Genomic DNA, 25,723 nt, shown 5'->3' with positions numbered 1-25,723 from the left:
TTACCATGATCCTTACAATCTAAAGTATGTTTTAAAACCAAAAAAAAAAAAAAAAATGTAAGGGAAGAATTAAAATAAGGACAAAGTTTGGCTACAAAATTTTTTTTTTTTTTAGAATGAAAGTTTTTTTTTGAGAATGAAAGTTTGACTACAAACTTAGTTGTAACCTTAAGCTACAACTATAAATAAAAAAATTAACATGATTATATATTTTGAAAATCTAATAGTTGGATTGTATGTTCTTTATATTTTTAAAACAAATATAAAATTTCATGCAAATCGGATATTATTTACTAGTCAATTCATAAACTTATTTTTTATGTAATTTTATATTACAAAAACTTGAAATTTAAATATTTAATCAATGACATAGCTCTTGATTTTTGATGTTCTTGAAATTTTGCAAGCATGAAGGATATAAGAATAAAATATAATCTAATAATGGATTTGTTAAAATTCACATTCAATAAAAAAAATATATTAAGTGGCATTGTAGCCTTTAATCTACAACTAAGTTTGTTACCAAACTTTGTCCTAAAAAAATGCAAAACAGGTATAATGGAAAAATGGATTTTAGGATTAATTGCACTCCTTAAAAATAAGTAATATATTTAATCAAGATATACTCCCTACTTAATTAGTAATATACAGATTTCCCTTATCCTTAGTAAATTCGGTTAAATTAAAAAATGTTACAGATTTTTTTTTTTCTAAAAAATTGTGCATTATTCATATTGTAATACCCATCAGACCGTGAAAATTCAAAAAAATTTATCAAGATCATCAATAAAAAATTGTGCCTTTAGTGTTGGAATCTGTTTGGATACTGATTATTTTGCTAAAAATAATTAAAAAATTATTGTTCACAAAGAAGTTATTGTTTATAAGCCTAAATGCATTGTTCATGGACCATGAACAGTGCAATAGGCATTGTACAAAAAAAAAATGCAAAACACAGGATGCTTTTTCAGCTATCCAAACGCTCAGTTAGTTTATTTCATGTAAAATATTTGTTTTCCTCAATTGCCACCCCCCCCCCCCCCCCCGGTGTCCCAAAAGAAGTGACGAGGGGATAAAAACACTTGAAATCACAAATATGTGTTGTTAGATAGAAAAGGGACATTAGTGGCCTGATTGGATGGAGGGGGAGGAGAGGAAGTGAAGGAGAGTAGGGTAAAATCGGTTAAAAATAAGCTAATTTTGTACTAAAATCTACTATACTCTATTTTACCTCTCTCAATCCAAACGAACCATAGGGTTAGTGATGTGGTGGATAAGGTAGTGTATTCCTTTGAATGATATTGATGGTGATGGGGCCAAGTTTGCCAATCAACTCTCCCAGTTCTTTTGATTGCCAACTCAAAAACCAATTTATCATAGGGAGCCGCCTTAGCCTGGGGATTTGACTCATTTGATACCATATATATTGCAGTAGAGAAAAAAAAGGGAATGAAAAAAAAAAAATCCTTTTTCATTTATTTTATTTTTAAATTTGATCCATTTGAACTCAAATTAAAATTAATATTTGTGTAATTTTAACTACTGAAAGTGGGTTTGAGCATCTTAATTTGAGAAACAGAATATACGTTTAAAAAAAATTCAATTTAACCTAATTTTCTAAAGATAAGGGACAATTTGTATATATTACTAATTTATTTTAACCCATAATTAATTAATTAAGGGGGAAAGTACAATTAAAAATAAAAAATAAAAACGCGTAATTAAAAACGCACATTGTCGTCCTACTATATAACGGTAACCCTTCTCTCAAAACCCAGTCACTGTCTGTCGCTCCTTTTTCAAACTAAAAAAAAAAAAAAAAAGTCTCGGTGTCTCTCTCTCTCTCTCTCTCTGCCTCTCGCTTCAGTTCTGTTCAGGTAGGTTTCTTTCACTCTTTTTTTTTTTTTGCTTGATGATATATCTGAATTTCAAATTTAGGGTTTTTACGCTTGTTGTGTTTATGCGATCAAAATTAGGGTAGCCTTGATCGTTTTATTATCTGGGTTTGCTTTAATTTGCCAAATAAAAGGGAAATTTTGTTGCTTTTCATTCTATATGGTTCTTATTGTGGGCGATTTGGGTTAGTTCTATTACTAATTCTCTGGTTTATTTTCCTCTTTCGTGTTAATATTAAATGGGTCTCTTTTATTTATTAAAAAACTATCTGGGTCTGTTTTATTTATCAAAAAATTATCTGGGTCTGTTTTGATTTAGTCAAACATCTATTAGTTGTTTCAATTTTCACTTTACCTGGGTTTTGGGTTTTGTTTAATATTATATCCTTTTAATGTAAATAGATTATTCAGGGGGGTTTCTTTACTAAGATATGATCAGTTGATCAGTTGATGATTTTTGATTTTTTTTTCCCCTTATTATTTTCTGTTTGGGGTTTTTATTTTTGTTGTTAAATTTATGGGGCTGTTTATTAACATTGTGTGGCTAAATTTCAGGTTTATATTCTGCACCAAATGCCTTTAGTTTATCTCAAGAGCAAGCATGCATCAATCATTTGGTGCAATTTTAGCTTCTTGAACCGGGGGAGGCTGTGGTGTTCTTGGAAGATATTGTTTCGGCATTGGACTTGACTGATTTCTTTTGTTACTGTGTCATTCTCATTGCATTGCATTGTTTTGTTGGGAAAAGGGATTGGCTAATTGTTGATTAAGGTACAGCAGATTACGAATTATTATTCTTCACTCCTCGTGAGGAAATTGGATACTGGGAATCAAAGTTATGGAATCAAGTAACTCTGGTTTGGATTTTGAATTCCCTGTCGAGGAATCTACTATTTACTCAGACTTGGGAGATTTGGGCTACACAGCTGGACAAAGTGAAGATGGATATGATTTGTCCACTGGTTCTCCGGACAATTGTCTTTACATGAGTGATCTCGAGAAGCCTCTGAATTTTGCTCCTGAAGCTGGTGAATCTCATCATGTTCCAAGTAACGGCCTCTATGCTGGATACAATGATTATACTGATGCAGAGCTGTTTCCTAGCAATTCTTGCGGTGCTGCTCAGCTCATATCTTTGTCAGATCTGTCTGATCCACTGCCACAGAGACCTTGTGGATTTATGGTGAGCTTTTGAAATCTCTACTGACCTTTTTATATCAAGCTTCATATCTTTTCCATTCCCATATTTGCTTGTTCCCCACTTGTATTTTTGAACAATAAAGAGAGTGTTGCTTGTGAATAAACAAATAATGGTTATCAAGGTTCTGAACTTGTATTTCCAGAAAAAGAGCTTCTGATGCAAGAATTCCTTTAATTGATCCTCTATCCTTTTGATGTGCTATTTTCCATATAAAATTGAATTTACATTTTAAAACATTTGTCAATTGGAGAGAAGGTGTACTTTACCCCCTGAAAGTTGATTATATCATTTATGAATGAAAAGTTGTTGAATTAAACGGCTTCACCTTAATTTATAATATAATTTGGGAGGCTGAAGCTGCTGAGTTCCCTTTACTATGATTGCATTTAACATTTTTTTCTGAAGCTTTGCTAGCAAATGTTCTTTGAAGTTTTAATCTTTTCTAATGTAGAATTTTACAAATTTGCAGAATGTCAGTCGTAACGGAGCTATTGAAGCAGCATTTCCTTTTGATGTATCTGAAATTATTGAAGAGTTGGGAGATCTGGGCAATACATCTGGACTTAGTCATAAGGAAACTGCTGAAGCCGCATTTCTTTTTGATGTCTCTGAAATTATTGAAGAGTTGGGAGATCTGGGAAATACATCTGGGTTTAGTCATAACGAAACTTCTGATGCAGCATTTCCTTTTGATGTTTCTGAAATTATTGAAGAGTTGGGAGATCTAGGCTATAAATCTGGACTTAATCATAATGGAACTGCTGACGCTGCATTTCCTTTTGATGTATCTGCAATTATTGATGAGTTGGGAGATCTGGGAAATACATCTGGACTTGTTCATAATGGAACTATCGAAGCAGCATCACCATTTGATGTATCTGAAATCTTAGAAGAGTGGGGAGATCTTTGCAATACATCTGGGCTTGGACATAATTTCTCCACTTGTTCTCTGGATGATTGTATTAACATAGAGGATCTCGAGAAGCTACTGAATTGCCTTGCTGAAGCTGATGAATCTCAACAAACGGTCTGTTCAAACAAAAAAGATAGAAAAAGGAAAAGGAAAGAAAGAAATTGAAAGATATATTATGTATTAAGAGGGTGAACAAGGTCGTGCGTTGTAGTGATGAGTGAAAAGAATGTGATTTGAAGTGATATTTACAAGGAGGTTGGAGGCTTCGAGGCCTGTGATAAGAGGTGGACAAGGTTCAGCATTTGAAAGGTGGCCTGCTGTTCCTTTTTGGTCTCCACTGTTCGCTTTTTTCTTTTTTGATGAATGGTCTCCACTGTTTGCTTCTATCCCTCCATCATAAAGTTGCCAGAAAAGTTCTTGTGACTGTATAATGATTGAATCATGTATAATTTTTCCATTTTTCTTATTTTCTTAAATTTGAATCATGTATAATTGTTTAATTTTTCTCTTGTTAAATTTGAATCGTGTAGAGTTGTTCAAGTTGTTAAAAATTTGCCATTAATTTTTTTTTTCATATGAAAAAAAATCTAATAAAACTATTTTATAGATTTTTTATGTTAGATATTTTTTTACTAGTTGATTGCAATCTTAATGGCAATTTTTTAAATAGAATTGGACAATGAGTTTGAATTGAAAAAATTTAAAATTTAAATGATTCAGTTGAATGAAAGTAGGATGCAATTTGCATTTTAGCCATACACACGCACGTGTATGTATATATATATATTTCTTTTTTCTTTTTCTTTTTTTCAAAATATCAATATTCAAAGAAAGAACTCTAGAAACTAGTACTTTCAGCCGCTTTGACTCAGAGGGAATTTGCAGGCTAGCACAATAGAGACAAAATATATAATAAGTTAACACAGGTTATGAAGGATTATGGAAACTAGCATCTCTAGTTTCAGAAACTCGAGATGTAAACTTGAGTCTCAAAGACTCGCTTTAAGCCCGTTTTGTAAATGATGAGGTGGACAGAAAACGCCACATAGATCTTGAGTTTTAAAGCCTCGAGTTCTTTGAAACAAAAATTGAGTCTTAGACACTCGATTTTCTTGGAGGAAACCATTTTTGACACATAAATCTCAAGTCTGTAAGACTCGAAATTTAATTAAAAATTACTAAGATCTTGAGTCTTAAGAGACTCGAGTTCTGCTGGGCAAATTATAAATATGCACTCACGCACACCCACTCAGCCTAGCTCTCTCTTCCTCACCCACTCAGCCTCACTTAGAACTCTCTCACCCACACTCATATCAGTCCACACTCACTTTGCTCTCACTGCCTCACCCACACTCAGCCTCACTGCCTTACTCACCACATTGCCCCTCTCACTGCTCCTCCCTCTCAACAAATTCATATATCAGGTATGGGTTTCATTGTAGTTGGGTATTATTTGTTGTTAGGTGTGGGTTAAATTATCACAATCCTCATAGAGGTACCTTGCTTTGTTTGACCCATTTTTTTATTGTTAAATTTCATTTTTTTTCCATTATTGTTTGTTTGACCCATTTTTTGATTATTCTCTCTCTTTTCATGAATTACTCTAACTCTGAATAATATACATGAAATGGGTTAATTTTTTGTTTCATGAAATTGAGTTATAATTTAACCTATTTTTGTTTCAACAAAGCATTTCCAAAATCACCTGGTTCAGCCATACAAACCCTATATCTGTTTTTTTCTTCATTTTATTCTCCTATACGTGATGAAGGTCATGTCTAGTGTAATGTGATAGATCATGGTGTGTCTTTCCCCAAGCTTTGCCTATGAGCCACATTATATGCCTTCCTAGTAATTGGTCTCTGAATAGAACGTATATACATTGATGGAGGACAACTTTGGACTGACTGGAATTTGCATGGCAAAGTCAATTTCCAACCAAAGGAAATGAATCTTCATTTATTATTCTCAGTGACTGTTCATCTTAAAGAAAAAGAAAGAGAAATACTATCCCATTAATTTTACAGGTGGGTTGTCTGGCCCATTGCCACAATGACCATTCAATCTAATGCAAGATAGGCTTCTTCTTTTTTTTTTTTTCTTTTTTTTCTTTTTTTTTGCGTTTGTCATTTACATTTGGTCTATGAGCTCTACAGTAAATGTCCATTTCTCACTGGATTTCCGGGATTTGCCTGTTTTTGGTATATATTAAGTTAAAGAAAATAGAAGTTTTGCAGTTTGCTTTAAGCCTTGAATCTATGTGCTGGTGTTGCAAATAATGCTGGCTAATACTGTTCAAGGCTGTTATGCCTCAAATGATACATATAATGCATGTATAGCAAGTCCACTTCACAACTATTGACATGATTTGTTGTAAATTGGAATAACATCACGTTCACTTAAACCGACTATTTCTACATTGTATTATCATACATTATCACAATAGGTCTCTTGTCAACATTAGTTGTGAAAAATTTTGTGTCCTTCTTACTGTGTGCCACTCCAATTGGTTTCTGGGTTAAGTTTTCCAAGTTGGGAGGAGACAAAATATGGTCTAGTCTTTGAAATTAAATGATAAATTTGTGAACTTTTGATTAATCATTTGACACCCATTCAAATTTTTTCTATTTCCTGTTCTTTCACTGTTGTTTTTTCTGCCCATTTGATTGTTCTACTATTTGTTTTCTTCAATTATTCTTAACTTTGAACAATATATTCTGTAGTACTCTAATCAGTTTCTTGGTTAAGTTTTTCAAGTTGAGAGGGGAAGAAAGTATCATCTAGTCTTTGAACTTGGGTGTTAGCTATAATTTATAAATTTTTTTTATTAATCATTTGTACAATTTTGAAATGTGAGGTTGATGACTTGCTTTGTTTTTTAACTAATATAGTAACTTAACTCGAACAGGTTCACAATGAGTGGAATTGATATAGTCCTAAACAACTTTGAAAGAACTTGCTAAAAGTCAAAGACAACGTAAAAATTAAAGCAGTTGTTAGAACTAGATATTTCACCTCGCCATTCCAAATGTCCTCTGATCGATGATTTCGTTGTCGCGTCAACAATGAAGGATCTTCTGGACCAGGGCGCACAATATCAGGCTCCTCATCGATCCCAAGCTCCATACTGCAAATAGTGCTATTGTGCTACTGTTCTATCATACATAGTGGCAGACATACATTTTTTGGTGTGAGAGTCATCACAAATCAAGCATTACCACAACACACAATGATTTCACATAAAGATATAAAATATCATTATAGTGCATGTTTGGATTTTGGAAAAAGCCTATAACGAGTTTTGTTTGTCTTTTTTCCCTTTTTTGTGTGTTTTACACAAGTCAAGAATCTTGAACCTATTAATCTTCGCTCTTCACCTAATACTTAGGAAAACTCTTGGTCTGCTTTGGTTTAATTCGGTCCATTTACTTAAGAAAAAAAAAAAAACACGTTTGAGTTAAGAGTACCTATTATAAATTCTGATTTGTTAAAAAAAAAAACAAAGATCTCAATTTTGTGTTACAAATTTTACTACAAAATCCTTGCATGATATGTCAACTTATAAATACAAAACAAAAATATTAATTAAAATTTATTTATTATGATGTTGATGCAATATCAAACACATTCATTACCATATGTAATTTAAATCCATCTCTTTCACTTCTAAGAACAATACAATACATAATATATGCCTAAATTTATATTGTAATCAAAATTAAAATGTTGATATTGGTATTAATAACATGTGAACTTTAGTTTTTGTTATTATAATTGTAAGAACACAAAATACAATGCTTCTTTAGTCCTTATTATTTTTCTTATTGGAAAAAAAATCCTTTTATATTTGATTTGCTTCTTTTTTAGCAAATTAAAAAAAAAAAAAAAAAACTTCTTTCCTTTTTGTCTTTTGGAGTGGAATGAATCTTACTATCTATAACATATTATTATTAGTCTTAAACATAAATGGGCCTTGATTAGAATCAAAACAATCTGTCACCTAGAATACTCAATTTATAATTTTTTTTTTAATTTTTTTTTCATGAGGAAGTTTTAAACTTGGGCCGATTGGTCCTATCTTAATTTGACCACAAAAAAAAACAACCCAGATCTATTACCCAACAAAAAAAGAAACCCATACATATCAGTAGCCCAAAAAGAAAATAAAGAGTTCAAATTTGAATAGTAGAAGACAAAACGACACCGTTCACTTACTAATAACCTCAACAATTCCTGACATTTTTAGAGTGATTTTCATTTTTCAGGGTTTGTTTGTTTGTTTGTGTGATTATTTTGGAATGCTTAAAACAAGATGCCTTACAGAGAGAATGGATATATTAACCTTCATCACCAAATCACAAATGCTAAAAGACAAATGAGGCACACCTATGGATAAAACAGGTACTAAAACTTCACATGAAAGAAATAGGGGAAAAATAAAACCATAGCTCATTTTGAATAAATAATATTACCATGCAGATTACAGACCACTACTACTCAACCAGGTTAACAATAAAACATATAAACAAGGAATTACAAACCTAGAAATTAATCCAAATGCTAATTGATACTATGATTTTCAAAAATAAAATGTTGTACGACATAACCAAATTAATTGTTATAGCATGTCATTCTACTGTTCAAACAACCATAAAAGGTCAGATTTTGGAATTTAAGTCAGACTAATCAAATCCACAAGAAATAGGTAAATTTATCATGCACTGTAGATAACCAATTAAAAAAAAGTAATTTAACAAAATCAGCAGACATAATCAACTAACATTCTTCTCCACTTGTATTTACTTGGACCAAGACCTTCAAAGGCTTTCTCCCAATGCTTGCAACCACTCGATCAAGTTGATTTGCAATCTGCAAGACACATAAAGTGTAGAAAATCAGAAAGAAACCAACCAACTTTTTCCTATACAACACCACCAACAACAAAGCCTTAATCCCAATATGTTGGGCTCGATTATAGATCCTTAACAGACAAATCAGAGTCAGCCTCAGGTATTCTTTTTTGCCATTCTATCCTATCAAAACCAACTTTGAAGTGTGTGTGTGTGTGTGTTTTCTTAAAATTTTTCATTCTTGGTTCACTTTATACCTTTTCATTCTACATAAAAACGGTGTCATCTATGTGTGTGTGTGTGTGTGCGCGCTTCATGGGCAGTAGCAAATAAGCAATGAAAACTCCTTTACTAGATTGACTTAATTTTAGGAATACTTAATTAAAACTGATGCAGTAGCAAATAAACAATAAAAACTCAATTCAATTTAGACTAACTAAGCAAGGTCTCACAAGAGCTCTGTATCATCCAAAACCTCAATTTTTTTTTCTCGAAAACCAAACATGAATCACCAAAACCCAAAATCATGAAATTCCAAAATTGGAGAAAGAGAGAGAGAGAGTATTCAGTAGAGAGAGAGAGTACCTTTGGCACGGTGGGTTAATGGAAGCAGTGGGGAAAGACTCGAGATGCTGTAATGGGAGCAGTGGGTTTGAGGTGCTTGAGTGCGCTCTTGAGGATTGGAATTGGAGGCGAAACTGGCGAAGAAGAAGAATGAGTGTGAGAGTGAGAGTGAGAGTGTCTGAGAGTGAGTGTATGAAAGCGAGAGTGACGAGTGAGGCCAGATTTTAGGTATTAAGTGGTCAAAAACGTGTTTCTGAAACTCGGTTTTAGTAAAAACATGGATTAGAAATCGAGTTTTCAAAACTCGAGTTTGTAAATCGAGTTTTATAAACTCGATATCCACGTGGAAAAAATTAGTTCACGTCAACTTATGAAAAACCTCCAAAATCGAGTATTAAAAACTCAAGTTTTTAATGAATCTCGAGTTTTTAAAACTCGAGATGCTAGTTTCCTACATTCTTCTTCAACCGAGCAACTAACGAAATTGTTAGCATAGTAAAGTTATTTGGAAAAAAAAAAATCCTTTGACTTGATTCAAGATCTTAACAAATTTTGAAACTAGTAAATATAATCAAAAGGTGAGGACCCAAGAAACACCCAAACAAAGTCCGTCCAATCAAATAGACTATTGAGAGGAAAAAACCAAAAACATAAACACACAAAAAAAAAAAGCCTCTTAGTGTTAGCTAGTTTAATGGGAAATACTTTTTTCCTCAATAAATGAAAAATCCTCCCCAGGAAAAATCTTGAAGTGATGAGAAAATAAAAGGTAAAACTTGAAATCACAAGTGTATGTTATTATTCTAGATAGAAAGAGGACTTTATGGTTAGTGATGTAATGAATAGGTGTTGATGGTTGTTTTCATGAGACATTTTTATAAGCTCGATTCAACCGAGCCCGACTTCCTTGTAGGCCTAATTTATGTATTATATTATATTATATTTTTCTAAGCATAGCCCAAGCCCATGTTATCAGGGAAATTGAGGGAGTGTGGTTTGGAGGGTATGGATTGGTTTTTTTTTTGGACATTTTGCAAGAGCCCAGCCCATCCATGCTACCAAGTAGGTTAGGGACACTAGTAGCACCTTAGGCTCGTAGAAGAGGCCTTGTTTTGAGCACTAACCTTTTTTTGCCTCTAAATCATAGTTGACTCTCATTGGCCAACTTCAACTGCTAGCACTCAATTAAATGAGCATTCCAATTTCCAAGAGTCTGAAATGACAGAGAAAGGCAACCAATGAGAGCAAACCAATCATTTCCTAAACCATGCTAAAAGCATGTCAGACTCTTCATTAAACAAAAAGCAACCCAACGCAAGACACCAAATTAGTGCTATAGGGGATAAAAGCCTCTTCTATTGCCAAAAACCAATCATTATGAGCACGCAAAACTCAATATGAAAGGCCTCCCTAAAGTTCAAAAATGGCTAGCCACATTTTACCTTTAGAGACTTTAGAGTAAAAACTCATTTAGTAAGCAAAGATTCTCACCATTTTGAAACTTGGGAGTAGAAATATTGGTAAAGAGGAACCTTCCCTCTCTTCCTCACGACCTTTCTCAATTTTCTTTTCTTACTGTTTGTGAGTCAAAGTTTTAGACCTAAAGTACTAATTGTATTTTATGTTTTTTTTATTTATAATTATTGTAGTATATGATTTTGCTCTTATTAAAGAACCATTAGCCTTTTTTTCATCACATATTTGGAATCTTGGACTTAACTATCCACGAATAGTCACTTCTAAAGAATGCAAAACGAGTTTTGGGCCTATCTTGAATTTTTGCTTTTATTGCAAAAACGTCCCGGACAATAGGGCAATTTTTTAACGCCTTTGATCAAGCCTTGTTTACTTCACCAACTTTGGGGACTCCTTTGATTATAGTTGTTAAACTCGGATCAGACATTGACTCTGTCTATAAGCTGGGTCATTAGGTCACTGGTTCAATCAGTAGGTCATTTGTCGAACCGTAGGGTCAAATAAAAAATTTTTAAAAATTATATATATATATAATTAAGTTTGAGAAATTATAACCTGAATATGTAGATTTAAAAAAAAAAAGAAAAAAAAAGACATATGCCTAAATTAAACTCGCCATTATAATTCAAAATCAATGTTTCATAAGTAATAGCATTAGAAATTCTATAAAATTCACAAGGAAAATAAACAAACGTCATAAGATTGCACAAAGTCTTTGCTAAAGAAAATCTTGTTACATGTCTAAAAATTATGTATATTAAATAAATAAAAAGGAAAATCTCTAACTCTAATGTGTATTTCTCTCAATTTGTCACACACTCACAATGTACATGACAAAAAAAAAGATGTTTAAACTAAAAAGCAATCAAGAAATAAAGTATATATAAAAAATAAAATAAAAAACCTAAACACAAGAAGATAGTTGGTGGCATAGAGTTATATGGTCATACTTACATGCTAATTGTTAGCCAAGTACATCTGTTTAGACTTCAAAGCATAAAACAATTTATGCACAGTAGCAGCCTGTAGTAGTAGGTTTTGAGAATTATGAAAAGTGAAAAAATGCTTTTTTTGGATTTTTTAAGGTTTTTTCTTGTTTAAATTACCATATTATCACACATTTAAATAATAAAAGATTCAATAAAGTGAATCTATTAATGTAACTTTACACAATTCACAAAGCTGGCCGGGTTAATTAAACCCAACCGGGTCACACGGGTTGATTAGGTTTTGACCAGGTCACATACTTTTCCGATCCAATTGATCACCTAGCCCCGTCAATGCACCGAGTCACTGGTTCGACCGGCCGGACTGGGCTGGGTTTAATAACACTGCCTTTGATTGCTTAAAATCAATTATTTTTTTAATGCATATTAATTTCTCTCTCTATTTTTATACCAGCACCTTTCACATTGCTCCTCTTTGCCAACCCGAGTTTGCAACTTTTGCATCCAACACATTTACAGTAGGCACTAACAGGACATTATGACACGATATAATACAAAAATCCATCGTCATGTACATGCTTCAACCCAATCAAAATAGTGTGCAATTCCTAATTACAAACTCAGGCAACAAAAAAGCAGAACCAATTTTCTTAATCAAGTCAGCCAAGCTTCCTCCCGAAGCATATTCAAGAAACACATTTTCAATGATATTTGGACACCCTTTTAGAGTCTCAATAACTCATTCTTCATTGAAACTCAAGAAACACATTATTCTTAGTTTGTTATAAGTTTCCTCCAATATTTCAGTAAATTTTCTTGTAAAAAATGATGTAATCTTTAGTGGACAATATAAAAATATAATAAAACTGATGTAATATAGTAATTGGTGTAAATAAGCATGTTTCAGACTTAGTCAAGAATGCAAATATCGTTCTTATAAAGTAAAAGTAAATATATACTTCTATCATTTTCATTTTATTTGGTTGCACTTTCCTTTTTACATATCTACGTTGTAGTCTCGTACATATGCATAGATACAATTAAAAACAATCATAAGTGTATGGTTCAAATTATAAATTTTTTTAGAAGAGGTTCAAATTATACATGGTATTATCTTACACTTTCTTTGCACCATATATTTTTAAAATGTCTAATGGTTTCTCATTACACACACACACACACACACACACATATATGATTTAGAATTTAATTGGATTTAGACTCTTTCGCTTTTTGCACCCAATAATTCACTTGCCACAAAAACTAAAAAATTAGATGGACATGCAGTGGAAAATTAATTGGATTTGGACTCTTTAATTTTTACACTTAATAATTCACTAGGTACAAAATTAAAAATTAAATGAGATACAGGGCGTAAAATTGAGAATCCAATTACACTCTAATTGAATTTTCTCTAAGTTTTGGATATATATATATAAGAGGTCCAATTAAGTAGTTTTACTAGGGGAATTTGTTGCGACTTAAATAATGCTTCCAAGTGCAGGATTGTCGCGAAGTAATAACTTGGTAAATTCGAGGTCAAATCCACAGGGAAAAGGGAATTAATTAGCAAACCACAAGAGAATAAAACTAAAACAATAGAGTTTAATTGAAGAGATTTTTATGGTTTAATAAAGGTAAATTAAATTGAGAGAAAATAACAATATATTAAGGCGCTAAGGTTTAGGAATCTACACACAACACATCTATTAATAGTCTTAACAATATTTATTTTATAACTTAACTAAAGTTCATACGAAATATGATCTTAGTTGGATGATTTAACAATAAATACTCAAGAATTAATTGTCTAAGGTGATTTCATGAAATTGATTGATTTTAAGCAAAACAAAACTAGTGAATTAGTTTGCAGGGAATACTAAGTATTTAATGTGCTCGGAGTCTACGATATATCAAAGAATTATACAGAATGAAACACTTTTCTAGATGAGTAAAACAATAAAAAACATAAAAATATAAGCATTAAAACCAATAAATAATTGTAAAGAACATACCTATAAATGGTTGGGTTTCACCCCTTACCTTAGCAAGGCTTCTAGCAAGTCATAACATAAATAAAACTCTAAAAGTTATAAAGAAATTTTAAGAAAACCTAAATTATGTTTTATAGAAGCTCTCTTCTAAATTTGCCTTAAAGAGCCTTTAAATAGGTCAAGAAATCCTATTACAAGTTGAATTCTCATTTGGAAAAAATCCTAGGTTTTTAGGATTCACTTAACTGACGTTTTCAGCCCATTTAACTTCAGAATTTAGCCTTTTGGTAAACTACAAAGTTATAGCCTTTTAAGTTAGATTTCCAGTCCAACTTTAATCATCTCGATTGGACATTTGAGCTGAAATTTATGCTCCAAATACTAACTGGTGCACAGGCTGAAATCCTAATCCAAATTGGACTTGAATTTGGTGCAAGTTTCCTTTGATTCCTTGCTCCAATTTGACTTGAATTTAATTGGGTTGGCTTTCTCTGACTTCATCATGGCCTTTGTAAAATTAAAGTATATTAGATTTCTTCTTTGCACAAATCTACTTATTTAATTTCATCATCTTACAAAAAACAAATTCACGCATTAAAATTCAATTAAGCAAAAAATTGATTATTTAGCATTACTCCAAAATCAACTATAAAATGCATGAATTAACTCAAAATAAGTATGATAATGCTTTCTAATAATGATATAAATATGCAAAATTAAGCTATTATCACACTCCCCAACCAGCTTATTGCTAGTCCCTAGTGATTTAAGTGACTCGAGACAAAGATACAAAATAACAAAAAATTATTACTTTAGTAGAAATAGTTAATCAAAGGTCAAAACACTAACAATCACCAAAGATATTCCACATGCCATCAATACTCAGTGTGTGAATAGATTAGCCAACAGTAACACAACCTTAGTCTTAGGATTAAATATGGCTTGAATTTCTATCCAAAGTTATGTTTAAACTCAAATCTCATAATTGTTAACACTCAACAAATAAAATCACTCTGAAAATGGCGTAACACTCTCAAACATATGTGAGTAGAATAATATAGAACAAAGACTAATATCTCACATATAAATAAGATGAAGAACGGCGAAACAAAATAAAGGATATTATTAGTCTAATGAAAGGATGCCAAACACTAAGAATATTACACCACATACATTGATTAGTCATGTCAAGATCCAAACCAAACCTTCCTTAAGATCAAATAGGACTTTCGTTGGGACATAATGTAGGGTAAAGAGGAGGAATTTAGAACAAAGGGTATAGGTAAAAATAAAAAGTGTTCCCAAGAATAATTAGAAAGACAACTTCTTTTGAGTATATGACAATTGATTAATCCTCTCAAGTTTCTTGAATACTGCACTTTCGCTTTCTCTCTTTTTTCTTCAAAATCTCATCAACAAATTCATTCTCTATTTCTTCCTCTTTCACATTTTTTTTTTCAAAATTTTTCCTTATTTGTTTATGATTTTTTTTTTTGAGTGAGTCCTCCTTTTCTTCCAACTATTTCACCACAAATTTACCGCAATTAGACAATTCAATTCCATTCATTCTTGGAACACTTTAGGAAAGGGTTTGAGAAAGAATGGCTAAAATAATAGGCTCAAATGGGTGACTAGCGGTAATTTATCAAGAAAGACAATAATAAAGGCTCAAAATTAACAAAGATGGCATAAAATCATCTCTTAAGGATTGGGGTAGTTCGTCAAAATCTATGACTTTATCAGATTCAAGTGTGGCATAAAATTGATGAATTCTTAGCATTCGACCAAATCAAAGAATAATGAGACTAAGCAACAACAAAGTTACGTGCATCTAAATGAAAAATGAGATCAAAAGAAAATAACCCTCTAAAAAAATGAATGGCTCAAAAACTCACTTGGATTATAGTCTTTACATTTTATTTCAAGATTTTCAAAGTCATCTCTATCTCTCAACCAAGAAACATGTTCATGTGGCTAAAGTGCATGTGCATAATAGTTGAGCATGAAAAACAATGGAATTCTTTAGATAGAAGCAGCATAAAGAATTTTGACTTAAAACTCTTGCTAAAGCAACACTTCTTCTTCTTCTTCTTCTTCTTTTTGTTGAAAAATGGACTAAAAACAAAAATAAAAATCACTAAAAACAACCCAAAAAATAAAATTTTAACATAAAATAAAACCAAATGCAAATTGTAGGGACACGATTTTCAGGCCAAGCCCAAAATGTAAGGGATCTTGGCCCAGTGAACCCAGTACAATAAATTTGTAGAGAGTGGGTCAAAGAGCTAGGCTTTACTGCATGGATAACAGTTAATATGATTTTGGATGATGAGCCAACAAGAATTGAACCCGGTTTGTGCGAGACAGTTCATCCTCGGCACAGTCCGAGGAGCTCTGTTCTAAGATATATTGGATGATAATGGTTACAAGAGTTGTTAAGATTGCTACAATGTTTTCTCTTCTCCTTTTTTCATCCCCTTTTCATGAAGGGCCTCTTCCATTATATAGTTCCTTTTGGATGATCTTAATCCTACACTTGTTGATCCTTTGAGCCACCACTTGAGTGCTTGTCCCATCAGATACCCTTTCTGGCCTTCTGTGAGTTGTGGTTGCCGAAGTAGCACTGTTCAGGGGTCTTTTCCACATAAATGCGGTCAGAAAGTTAGCTGCAGGGCATTCAATGCAGTGTAACAGCTTTCCCTTAGATATTTTTGAGTCCTTATCCCTCTTGTATGTTCATGATGCTCATCCCTATCATTAGAACTTCTTGGAAGGTCACTTTGATCATTAGGATCTATATCTGATCTGCGTTTAGCTTATCCGAGAAGATATTCCTCCTCGGACTCGGACTACTCACGATCTCGGCCAAAACCCCATGCTCTTGGCCGAAGCCCAAGACCCCACAATAGCCCCTCAAAACTCCGGTTTTTTCCTCTCATTCGAGGAAAAAAGTTGGGTTTTGAAGTCTTAAGAGCTAATTATGCTTTGATCCTTTGATTTACACCCGGGGGAGTGCCGTTTCACGCGCCCCATATTTGTACTGTAAATTGCTCCTTTCAGAGCTACCAATCTAAGGATTTGGTTATAATCTTGGGTTTGTCTTGACACTTAGTGAGAAACAAATAGATATCATGGAATGTTAATTCCCCAAAGTATGTGGTCCAAGGAGCCATGCATAGCTAAAGTTCCGTTTAAACACTTTGAAAGTTGTCATAGAGTGTTAACTTTCCCACATTATCTGGTCCGAGGATTGAGGCATGATCGAGTTATAGTTTAAACACTTGAAGAGAGATGTCATGGAGTGTTAACTTTCCCACATCATCTGGTCCGAGGATTGAGGCATGATCGAATTATAGTTTAAACACTTGAAGAGAGATGTCATGGAGTGTTAACTTTCCCACATCATCTGGTCCGAGGATTGAGGCATGATCGAGTTATAGTTTAAACACTTGAAGAGAGATGTCATGGAGTGTTAACTTTCCCACATCATCTGGTCCGAGGATTGAGGCATGATCGAGTTATAGTTTAAACACTTGAAGAGAGATGTCATGGAGTGTTAACTTTCCCACATCATCTGGTCCGAGGACCGAGGCATGATTGAGTTATAGTTTAAACACTTGAAGAGAGATGTCATAGAGTGTTAACTTTCCCACATCATCTGGTCTGAGGACCGAGGCATGATCGAGTTATAGTTTAAACACTTGAAGAGAGATGTCATGGAGTGTTAACTTTCCCACATCATCTGGTCCGAGGACCGATGCATGATTGAGTTATAGTTTAAACACTTGAAGAGAGATGTCATGGAGTGTTAACTTTCCCACATCATCTGGTCTGAGGACCGAGGCATGATTGAGTTATAGTTTAAACACTTTGAGAGTTGTTATGGAGTGTTAACTTCCCCAAAGCAAGAGGTATGAGGACCGGCATAGCTAAGGTTCTGTTTAACCACTTCTAAAGATGTCAGTGTGTGTTAATTTCTCCAAAGCAGGAGGTCCGAGGACCCGATATAGCTAAGGTTTTGTTTAACGACTTCCAAAGATGCCAGTGTGTGCTAATTTCTCCAAAGCAGGAGGTCCGAGGACCCGGCATAGCTAAGGTCCTGTTTAACCACTTCTAAAAATGCCAGTGTGTGTTAATTTTCCCAAAGCAGAAGGTCCGAGGACCCGGCATAGCTAAGGTTTTGTTTAACCACTTCTAAAGATGTCAGTGTGTGTTAATTTCCCCAAAGCAGAAGGTCTGAAGACCCGACATAGCTAAGGTTCTGTTTAACCACTTCTAAAGATGCCAATGTGTGTTAATTTCTCCAAAGTAGGAGGTTCGAGGACCCGACATAGCTAAGGTTCTGTTTAACTACTTCTAAAGATGCCAGTGTGTGTTAATTTCTCCAAAGTAGGAGGTCTGAGGAAAAACAATAAAGAGTAAAGATTACAGAGAGGACACAAACTTTAACACCTGCAAAAGGGGTTAGAAAACAAAATAACAAATATAATAAAAAGTAGAAAAAAAACATTATCTAAACTACGACACAAACACTAATGCTAATTACTTGGCAAGTCTTGATAAATGGGATCCTCCAAATTAATGGATTCCTCCTCTTATGAAAAATTCTCAAGAAATGGCTTAAAACGTTGTCCATTCACCTTAAATATGTTACAATTCTTAGGATTTTTAATTTCTATGGCACCATGGGGGAAAACATTTATAACAATGAAAGGTCCAGTCCATCTAGATCTCAATTTTTCAAGGAATAAACGTAACCTAGAATTATACAAAAGAAATTTTTGAGATGGCTCAAAAGGTTTCCTTAAAAAAAATTTGTCATGAAAAACCTTCATTCTTTCTTTAGAAATCCTAAAATTCTCATTTGCATTACGCTGAATTTCTTCCAACTCATTCAATCGTAATTTTCTTAATGAACTAGCCTTGTCTAAGTTAAAGTTAAACATCTTTATTGCCCAATATGATTTATGTTCCAATTCCACAGGCAAGTGACAAGTTTTACTATAAACAAGTCTATAGGGAGGCATACGAAGAATATTTTTATAGACAGTACGGTACACCCAAAGGGCATCATTTAACCTCAAAGACCAATCTTTATGAATTGGGTTAACCGTCTTTTGCAAAATTTGTTTAATCTCCCTAGATGGTTTATCATTGTCCTTTAAATAAATCCTATGAGTACAAACCAATCAACTAAGTCCTTTTATGCTAGCCATGTTCCTTCCTATGACACCCTTATGTTTACTCAAAACATTTAATAACTTACATTCTTGCAAGGAGTCAAGTTTAGAAGATATTACCACAAAAAATGTCTCATCGGTTCCTAAAAAGCATACTTGAGATCTGATATGAACTTCACCAACAATTGTGATGAAACCCGATAACAATGATGGTTTGGAACCCCAAGATCATTAGACAAGATTTGTTGAGCCTTGACCCGTCATCTAATCAGATGAAACACCAAGACTACGTTGGATTGAAAACGCCACACCAAGAATTCCTAAGAAACTCTCAAGAATCAAGGTGATAAATTTGGTTGCTTGAACGCCACAAGATTAACTTGATAAGTTCAAGAGTTCTTTTAAGAACCAAGAGGAACACAAGACCTCACAAGGAGAATAGTTTTTCTGAAAACCCAAAATTGATTTTTAAAATTCGTATTACCCATCTATATACCTGGAACAACCCTCCAAGAATAGGCAAGTCATAATTACAGCTTTGAAAACAGCACAAAAATTAACCAAAACAAGTTCCCACGTTTTTTTTGGATTCTTGGACTTTTAAAGGCAGTCAAACAAGCTAAATGACTAGATTTAATGTATTTTAATTTGCCTCTTCAAGTGCTTTGATGACATGGACTAAGCCTTGATTATTATCTGAGCCCATCTTGGTCTTTTCATAATCAGCCCAATTCTCTTGGACTAGCCCATTTAGTGCCTCCTTGAAACGTTTGGCTCTAAGTCTTGTAATTGGGCCACTAGGAAGTGACAAAGGGTCATGTGCAAATTCAACTCCATTTCCATGTGTATGATCAGCATGACCAGCTCCTTGATTTGCATCAAGATCATTTGGCTAGGGCTTCAACTTCCATTTATGTACTTGCTCACTAGATGGCAACAACTTTATCTCACACTCTTCATATTTCAATTTCCAATTGCTCGCTTCCAATTCCTGTGTAGATTCCAAGAGACAATGAATGTATGCAATTTCATAATTCTCATCAAAGTTAAAATCACATGAATTGACTAAACAAATTCTAATGTTTGGTCTTGAAAAATTCTTTCAATCAAGTTAACTTCATGCATATCCTCCTCCTCCCTAGTTTGCTTACAAGTATTAAAAATATTAAGCTCAAGGGTCATATTGCCAAAAGATAATTTTAAGACACCACTTCTACAATTTATCAATGCATTAGAAGTTGCAAGAAATGGGTGTCCTAAAATCACAGATATTTGAGAATTAGTATTAGAAACAGGATGCATGTCCAAAATTATAAAGTCAACTAGAAAATAAAATTTGTCCACTTGAACCAAAACATCATCAACAACACCCTTTGGAACAATCACAGATAGATTGGCAAGTTGTAAAATTATGGAAGTGGGTTTTAACTCGCCTAGACCTAATTGCTCATACACTGAATAAGGCAAAAGATTCACACTTGCCCCAAGATCGAGCAAAGCTTTCTCTATTTTTAAATTACCAATCACACATGAAATAGTGGGACAACCTGGATCTTTGAACTTAGGAGGTCTATTGTTTTGAATGATTGTACTAACTTGTTCAGTCAAAAATGTCTTCTTATGTATATTAAGCTTACGCTTAACAGTATACAAATCTTTCAAAAATTTAGTATATGATGGAATTTGCTTTATGGCATCCAAAAGAGGAATGTTCAATTTAACTTGCTTAAACACTTCAAAGATTTCAAAATTTTGATTTATTTTTTGAGGTGAAATCAACCTTTGGCGAAAAATGAGCAGGGATAGGACACATTTCAATTTCATTAGATTTAGGCTCAAAGACTTCATCAATACTCTTTATTTTGGAAGATTCATCATGTATATTGCTTTTAGAAATATCTTTCTCAATGATTTTTCCACTACAAAGATTATTTACAGATTTAACTTGACTCACTTTATTTTCAGAGGAACTACAATATCAACACAAAATTTACCTTGGGGATTTGGTTGTGGTTGAGATGGAAACTTACCATTTTCTATTGTGCTCATGAATGTGGTCAATTTAGTGAAAGTGCTCCTAATGTCATTTATAGCTTGTGAGTTCTGATTATTGATGGTGGATTGAGTATGCATGAATTGTTGCAAAGTGTCCTCAAGACTCTTCTTTGGAGGGGGATTATAGGGAATAAAATTTGAAGAACCATGTGTAGGAGGTGCAACCACATTATCATTCCTCCAACTAAAATTTGGGTGATTCCTCTACCCTGAATTGTATGTCTCTGAATAGAGGGAAGGATATGATTTTTTTACCATGTTCATAGCATTTGCTTGATCATGCAAAACCTCTTTAAAAGCTGGAATTGTATGGCATTCATTGGTAGGGTGTTCCATGGTCTCACAAATTCTACAAACTTCATTAATTTTAGGCACAGTATTAATTCCATTAACCTTTCTTAATTCCATTAACCTTTCTTAATTCCATGGCTTCAAGCTTCCTAGTTAGACTAGCCACCCTAGCACTAAGGTCATCATCTTCCCTAAGTTGGTACTTACTACCCCCAGAGGGGTTGGTAGATGCTCTAGACCTATCTGAGGTATTAGTGGTATCCCAAGATTGGGCATTCTCAGCTAAGAGATCAAAATGTAAGGTTAAATTTATTCAACTATGTGTTGGCTTTATTCCATGCCAAATTTACTTGTAATTCAGTAATTAGATACCCTGTATTTAGGTGGGAATAATGTAAGGGTTGTGTGTGAGAGAGTGTGAAGAATTCAAGTGTGTGAGAATTCAAGAGGATTCTCGCGACTGGATCTCGCGAGTGACTCGCGACTGGCGACTCGCCAAAATGCCACACGTGTGAAGCATGCAAGAAGTTCAAGGGTCGCGACAGCTGGAGCAATACAGGACAAAAAGTACAGTCTGGCTTGACAATTATCTCGCGACTCATCCCACTTGCAAGTGAGTCGCCAGAATGCCCTGTTCTGTAATAAAGTGACTTTTCACATTCCTTACACACCCTACTATAAATACCCTTATACCCACGAAATGTAGGGAGTTTCGAGAGAGAATTTTGAGAGAGAAACCCTAGAGAAAACCAAGATTGACTCATCCACAATCTTAGACTTTTGATTCTCCAAATCTCTCTACTCTCACCATCTCCATTGACATACCCTTGAGAGGTTTATTAGCCAAATCCTTACCTCACCATACCCATATCAGTGAGGAGATATTTTGGTACTTGGGAAGCAGTTCGGAGATGACCAATTCATTTGGTTGATGCAATGGGCTTATTATGGGATCCGGAAAGCTAGAGAAGACATAGTTAGGCTTAATCTTGTTGGAGCAAGAAGCTTGGAGGGCTTAGGTGTATTGGGTAGATTAGGCTTGGAGGGTCTATTGCTATTCATGTATCCCAAATTTATTCTCTAGTGGATCATTTTACTGCTTGAAGGGTGGTGGAGAGATTTTTCGTCTAGTTCTTCGATTTCCTCTTCGAAAACACGTGTCGGTGTTATCTTTGTGTCTCTAACCCTTACTCTTGCCTTTTAATTGCTACTGTGTTGTGATTAATTATGGTTTAGAGTTGTTATTTATCTGGGAATTGCTTGTACATATCATTCCACACATCTATTGTTTGAGTATAAACTTGGGTTGGTTAATTTGAAATTGGGGGTCTAAACATTCATTAGTATTTTATACACTAAGTGAGCTTTCACAAAATAATCAAAAGCCTCATTAGGATCTTTATTCAAAAACTCTCAATTGCACATCATCTCTACAAATTGGCGCATCTTTGGAGTTAAACTTTCATAGAAAAAACTAATTATACGCCAAGTTTCATAGCTATGATGTAAACAAGCATTAAGCAAATCTTTAAATCTTTCCCAACATTGATAAAATGTCTCATTATTTTTTTGTGAAAAATTCATTATTTGTCTTTTAAGTGCATTAGTCCTATGAATTGGACAAAATTTCTTTAAAAACTCAATTTGCATCTCTTGCCAAGTACCAATTGACCTAGGTCTCAAAGAATTAAGCCAAGTTTTTGCCCCGTCTTTAAGAGAAAAAAGAAACAACTTCAACCTAATGGTCTTTTCATTACATAATTGGTCATAGAAGGTAGAACATACTTCCTCAAATTCCTTAAGGGTCCGTTCAGTTAGAGGAATGAAAAAGTGAGAGAATGGAAAATTGTGGCAGGATCGAAAAGTGGGAGGATGAAAAATATTTAGTTTCCCTCTTGTGTGTTCGATTGGAGGGGTGGAAAAGTGGGAGGGTGAAAAACTCTTTTGTTTGGTTGGAGAGAAAAAGGGAAGGATGAAAAATGTAATTTATATAAATTGACTATTATACCCTTGTTACATAAGTGGGAGGGTAATAGGTGGTCATGAATGAGTTGGTGGAAGGGGGCATTTTTGTAAAAGTGCTACTCTAGCACTTCTCCCCACATTTTTGTCTTTCATACACATCGACAGCCCTCTCAAAGGCTATTTACCTAGAGCTATACATATAAGTCCTAATCAAAGGCATTGTCCTTCATACATCAGCCGCCTTCCTAAAGGCGCATCCCTAAATTCATACATATAATTCCTAATCAGAGGCATTGTTTTACACATGCATCAGCCACCCTTTTAAAGGCGCGTCCCTGGATTCGTACATACAAGTCCTAGCAAGTGACATTGTTCCATACACACATCATGCTACAAAGAGATAATATCATACATCAAAGCCCACTGTGGGCAATACAATACATACATGTCCAGGCCCACCAAGACGCAATACATAACATACATACATAACTGGCCCATCAAGGGCAACGTCTACAAAGTACATGGAAAAATACATGCCCACGCAGGGGCTACATCATGCTACAATAAATGGCTACTCCTATGCAGAATCCTTGCCGCCAATAAACTGGTCTATATTAGTATCATCACCGCCGTCGTCACCTGCAAAAGGGCCTGTGGAAGGACCTGCACTGTCTGAAGTGTCGGGAGCGAACCTTGGGCCCTAGGAAGGCCCTGGAGCCTGAGCAAAAGAGCCCCAACCACCTGGCGGGCTTGGAGGAACTGGCATGTACCTGTACTCGAATGGATGGATGATGGGCCTTTAGCCTGAAATCTCAAGGGTAGTTGGAATGGGAAGACGAGCCGCTTGTAACTCTCCTTCCAAAAGCATGGAATAGCCCTGATGCAAGGCTAGCTCAGTCTGAAACTGACTCCACTCTCTATCCATCACGACAGCTCGCATCTCCTTATCTCTCTACCAGATCTCTCTCTCCCGAGCTAACGCCCGAGCGATCTCTTCCTATATATACGCCTCTCTAGCAGTAAATAGGGCCTCAAACTCTGTCACTCTGGCCTCTGCAGTCTCTGCGCGCGCTCTCCACTCTGCCCTAGTGGCCACCTGAGCACAAATAACGCCTTCCAGCACTCTACCTCCACTTATGGGGACATCTCCGATGATAGGCCCTACAGAAGACTCTGCAAACCAGGTGGAGTAGTCTCTACTTGTGTCCACATAAGCATCAAAGGCGCCCGTCGCATAATTTGGGTCGTCCAGGACCATGGCCTCGAATGACAAACCGTGAGGAGGCAGATCCCTAGGCACTTCGTAGACTGGCATAACTAGATGGAAGGTCCTCTCTGCCAAAAAGAACTCCTAGCTCGTCAAGGCCCAAAACCAACGTTGAATCCTCGACTTGCCTATAGCAATGGTGAGCTCTAACCTCCCCAGTAGCGTTTTGGCAAAAGGGCAAACTATGATCTCATCCTGGTGAAGCAATCTAGAGCTGCGAAGATGATGACCAGCTGCACTACGACAACCCTCGTGATCTTACAATGAGCCCATGCATATGCTCAAGGATACACTATCTCAGACAAGCCTGTATAATGTGGCTGCAAGGCTGAGATGTACTCATAAGCCCACCATGTCAATATCTGCCAACATCCCTCCAAACTCCTGAAGTCTCGTTGGGAGGCCCGCCTCAAGAAGGAAATGAAGAAGTCGTAGGTGACTGACCCCCAATCATATGTCCTAATGCCGGAGACTACTCTCATAGCCCACAGTAGCTGACAAGTCAACACGGACTTGTTGTTGCCCAAGAAGTAACTACCAAGGAATACTACGCTGCAGCCACTCAATACAAATATGTGGCGATTTAGTGGGCTAGAAATACCCCCTCGTCTCTATAGTCAATGGAAGGGGGATGCCCAAGAGCTCGTTGGCCATCTCGAAGGTCATCTCCTCGATCGAAATTTGGTGGTAAACAAACCTAATACCAAGAATGGCTGTCCAGTCAAGAAGAAGGATTGCGTACTCCCCATAACTCAAGTGAAAGGTGCCTGTCTCGGCATGGAACTGTCGCACCAAAGCCTCCGCAATCTCATGCCTCATGGTGAACGGGGGAATCCGCAAAAAGTCCTCAAATCCCTGCTCTCTCAAAAAAGCGGCGTACCGTGGATGGGTCCTAGGAACGAACAACAGCCGAAAGAAAGTGTACCAGACGCCTCGACCACGGAGCTTGTCGCCCCTTACATTTGAAATCAGAAGCTACTCGTTAGCACATGCATATAATCGGAATTTGAATGACCAAGAAGGAAATGCAACATACCTCTCCCCTTCGCGCCATTGCGGAAGGATGATCCTTCAGCCCATGCTAAAGGTGAGTCTCCTGGATGCCTTGGTCTATAGTCCGAGTGC

General features: G+C 35.0%; 2 protein-coding genes across 2 annotated transcripts; one reads left to right on the top strand and one right to left on the bottom strand.

The window, feature by feature from the left end:
* Positions 1 to 1,777: 1,777 nt before the first annotated feature.
* On the top strand, positions 1,778 to 4,583 carry LOC142623820 (uncharacterized). Its single transcript, XM_075797279.1, has 3 exons — positions 1,778 to 1,877; positions 2,451 to 3,078; positions 3,566 to 4,583. The coding sequence occupies exons 2-3, from the start codon at positions 2,734 to 2,736 to the stop codon at positions 4,172 to 4,174; spliced, it is 954 nt and encodes a 317-aa protein (XP_075653394.1). The 5' UTR covers positions 1,778 to 1,877; positions 2,451 to 2,733; the 3' UTR covers positions 4,175 to 4,583.
* A 15,502-nt stretch (positions 4,584 to 20,085) lies between these two features.
* Positions 20,086 to 24,646, bottom strand: LOC142625179 (uncharacterized). Its single transcript, XM_075798874.1, has 2 exons — positions 24,339 to 24,646; positions 20,086 to 20,800 (listed from the first exon to the last, which is right to left on the bottom strand). The coding sequence occupies exons 1-2, from the start codon at positions 24,644 to 24,646 to the stop codon at positions 20,086 to 20,088; spliced, it is 1,023 nt and encodes a 340-aa protein (XP_075654989.1).
* Between the last annotated feature and the right edge of the window lie 1,077 nt (positions 24,647 to 25,723).

Source organism: Castanea sativa, chromosome 2 (genome assembly GCF_040712315.1).
Source record: "Castanea sativa cultivar Marrone di Chiusa Pesio chromosome 2, ASM4071231v1".
Taxonomy (NCBI): domain Eukaryota; kingdom Viridiplantae; phylum Streptophyta; class Magnoliopsida; order Fagales; family Fagaceae; genus Castanea; species Castanea sativa.
Note: the sequence above shows the minus strand (reverse complement) of the source record. Positions and strands in the feature narration are given on the sequence as shown.

What these genes read in the sequence shown, in the direction of transcription:
- LOC142623820 (XM_075797279.1), top strand. Translation starts at nt 2,734, where the DNA reads ATGGAATCAAGTAACTCTGGTTTGGATTTTGAATTCCCTGTCGAGGAA. An exon ending in AGAGACCTTGTGGATTTATG is followed by an intron (nt 3,079 to 3,565) that starts GTGAGCTTTTGA and finishes ACAAATTTGCAG; the next exon opens with AATGTCAGTCGTAACGGAGC.
- LOC142625179 (XM_075798874.1), bottom strand. Translation starts at nt 24,646, where the DNA reads ATGCCAGTCTACGAAGTGCCTAGGGATCTGCCTCCTCACGGTTTGTCA. An exon ending in CTATTTACTGCTAGAGAGGC is followed by an intron (nt 20,801 to 24,338) that starts GTATATATAGGA and finishes TTTTCGCCAAAG; the next exon opens with GTTGATTTCACCTCAAAAAA.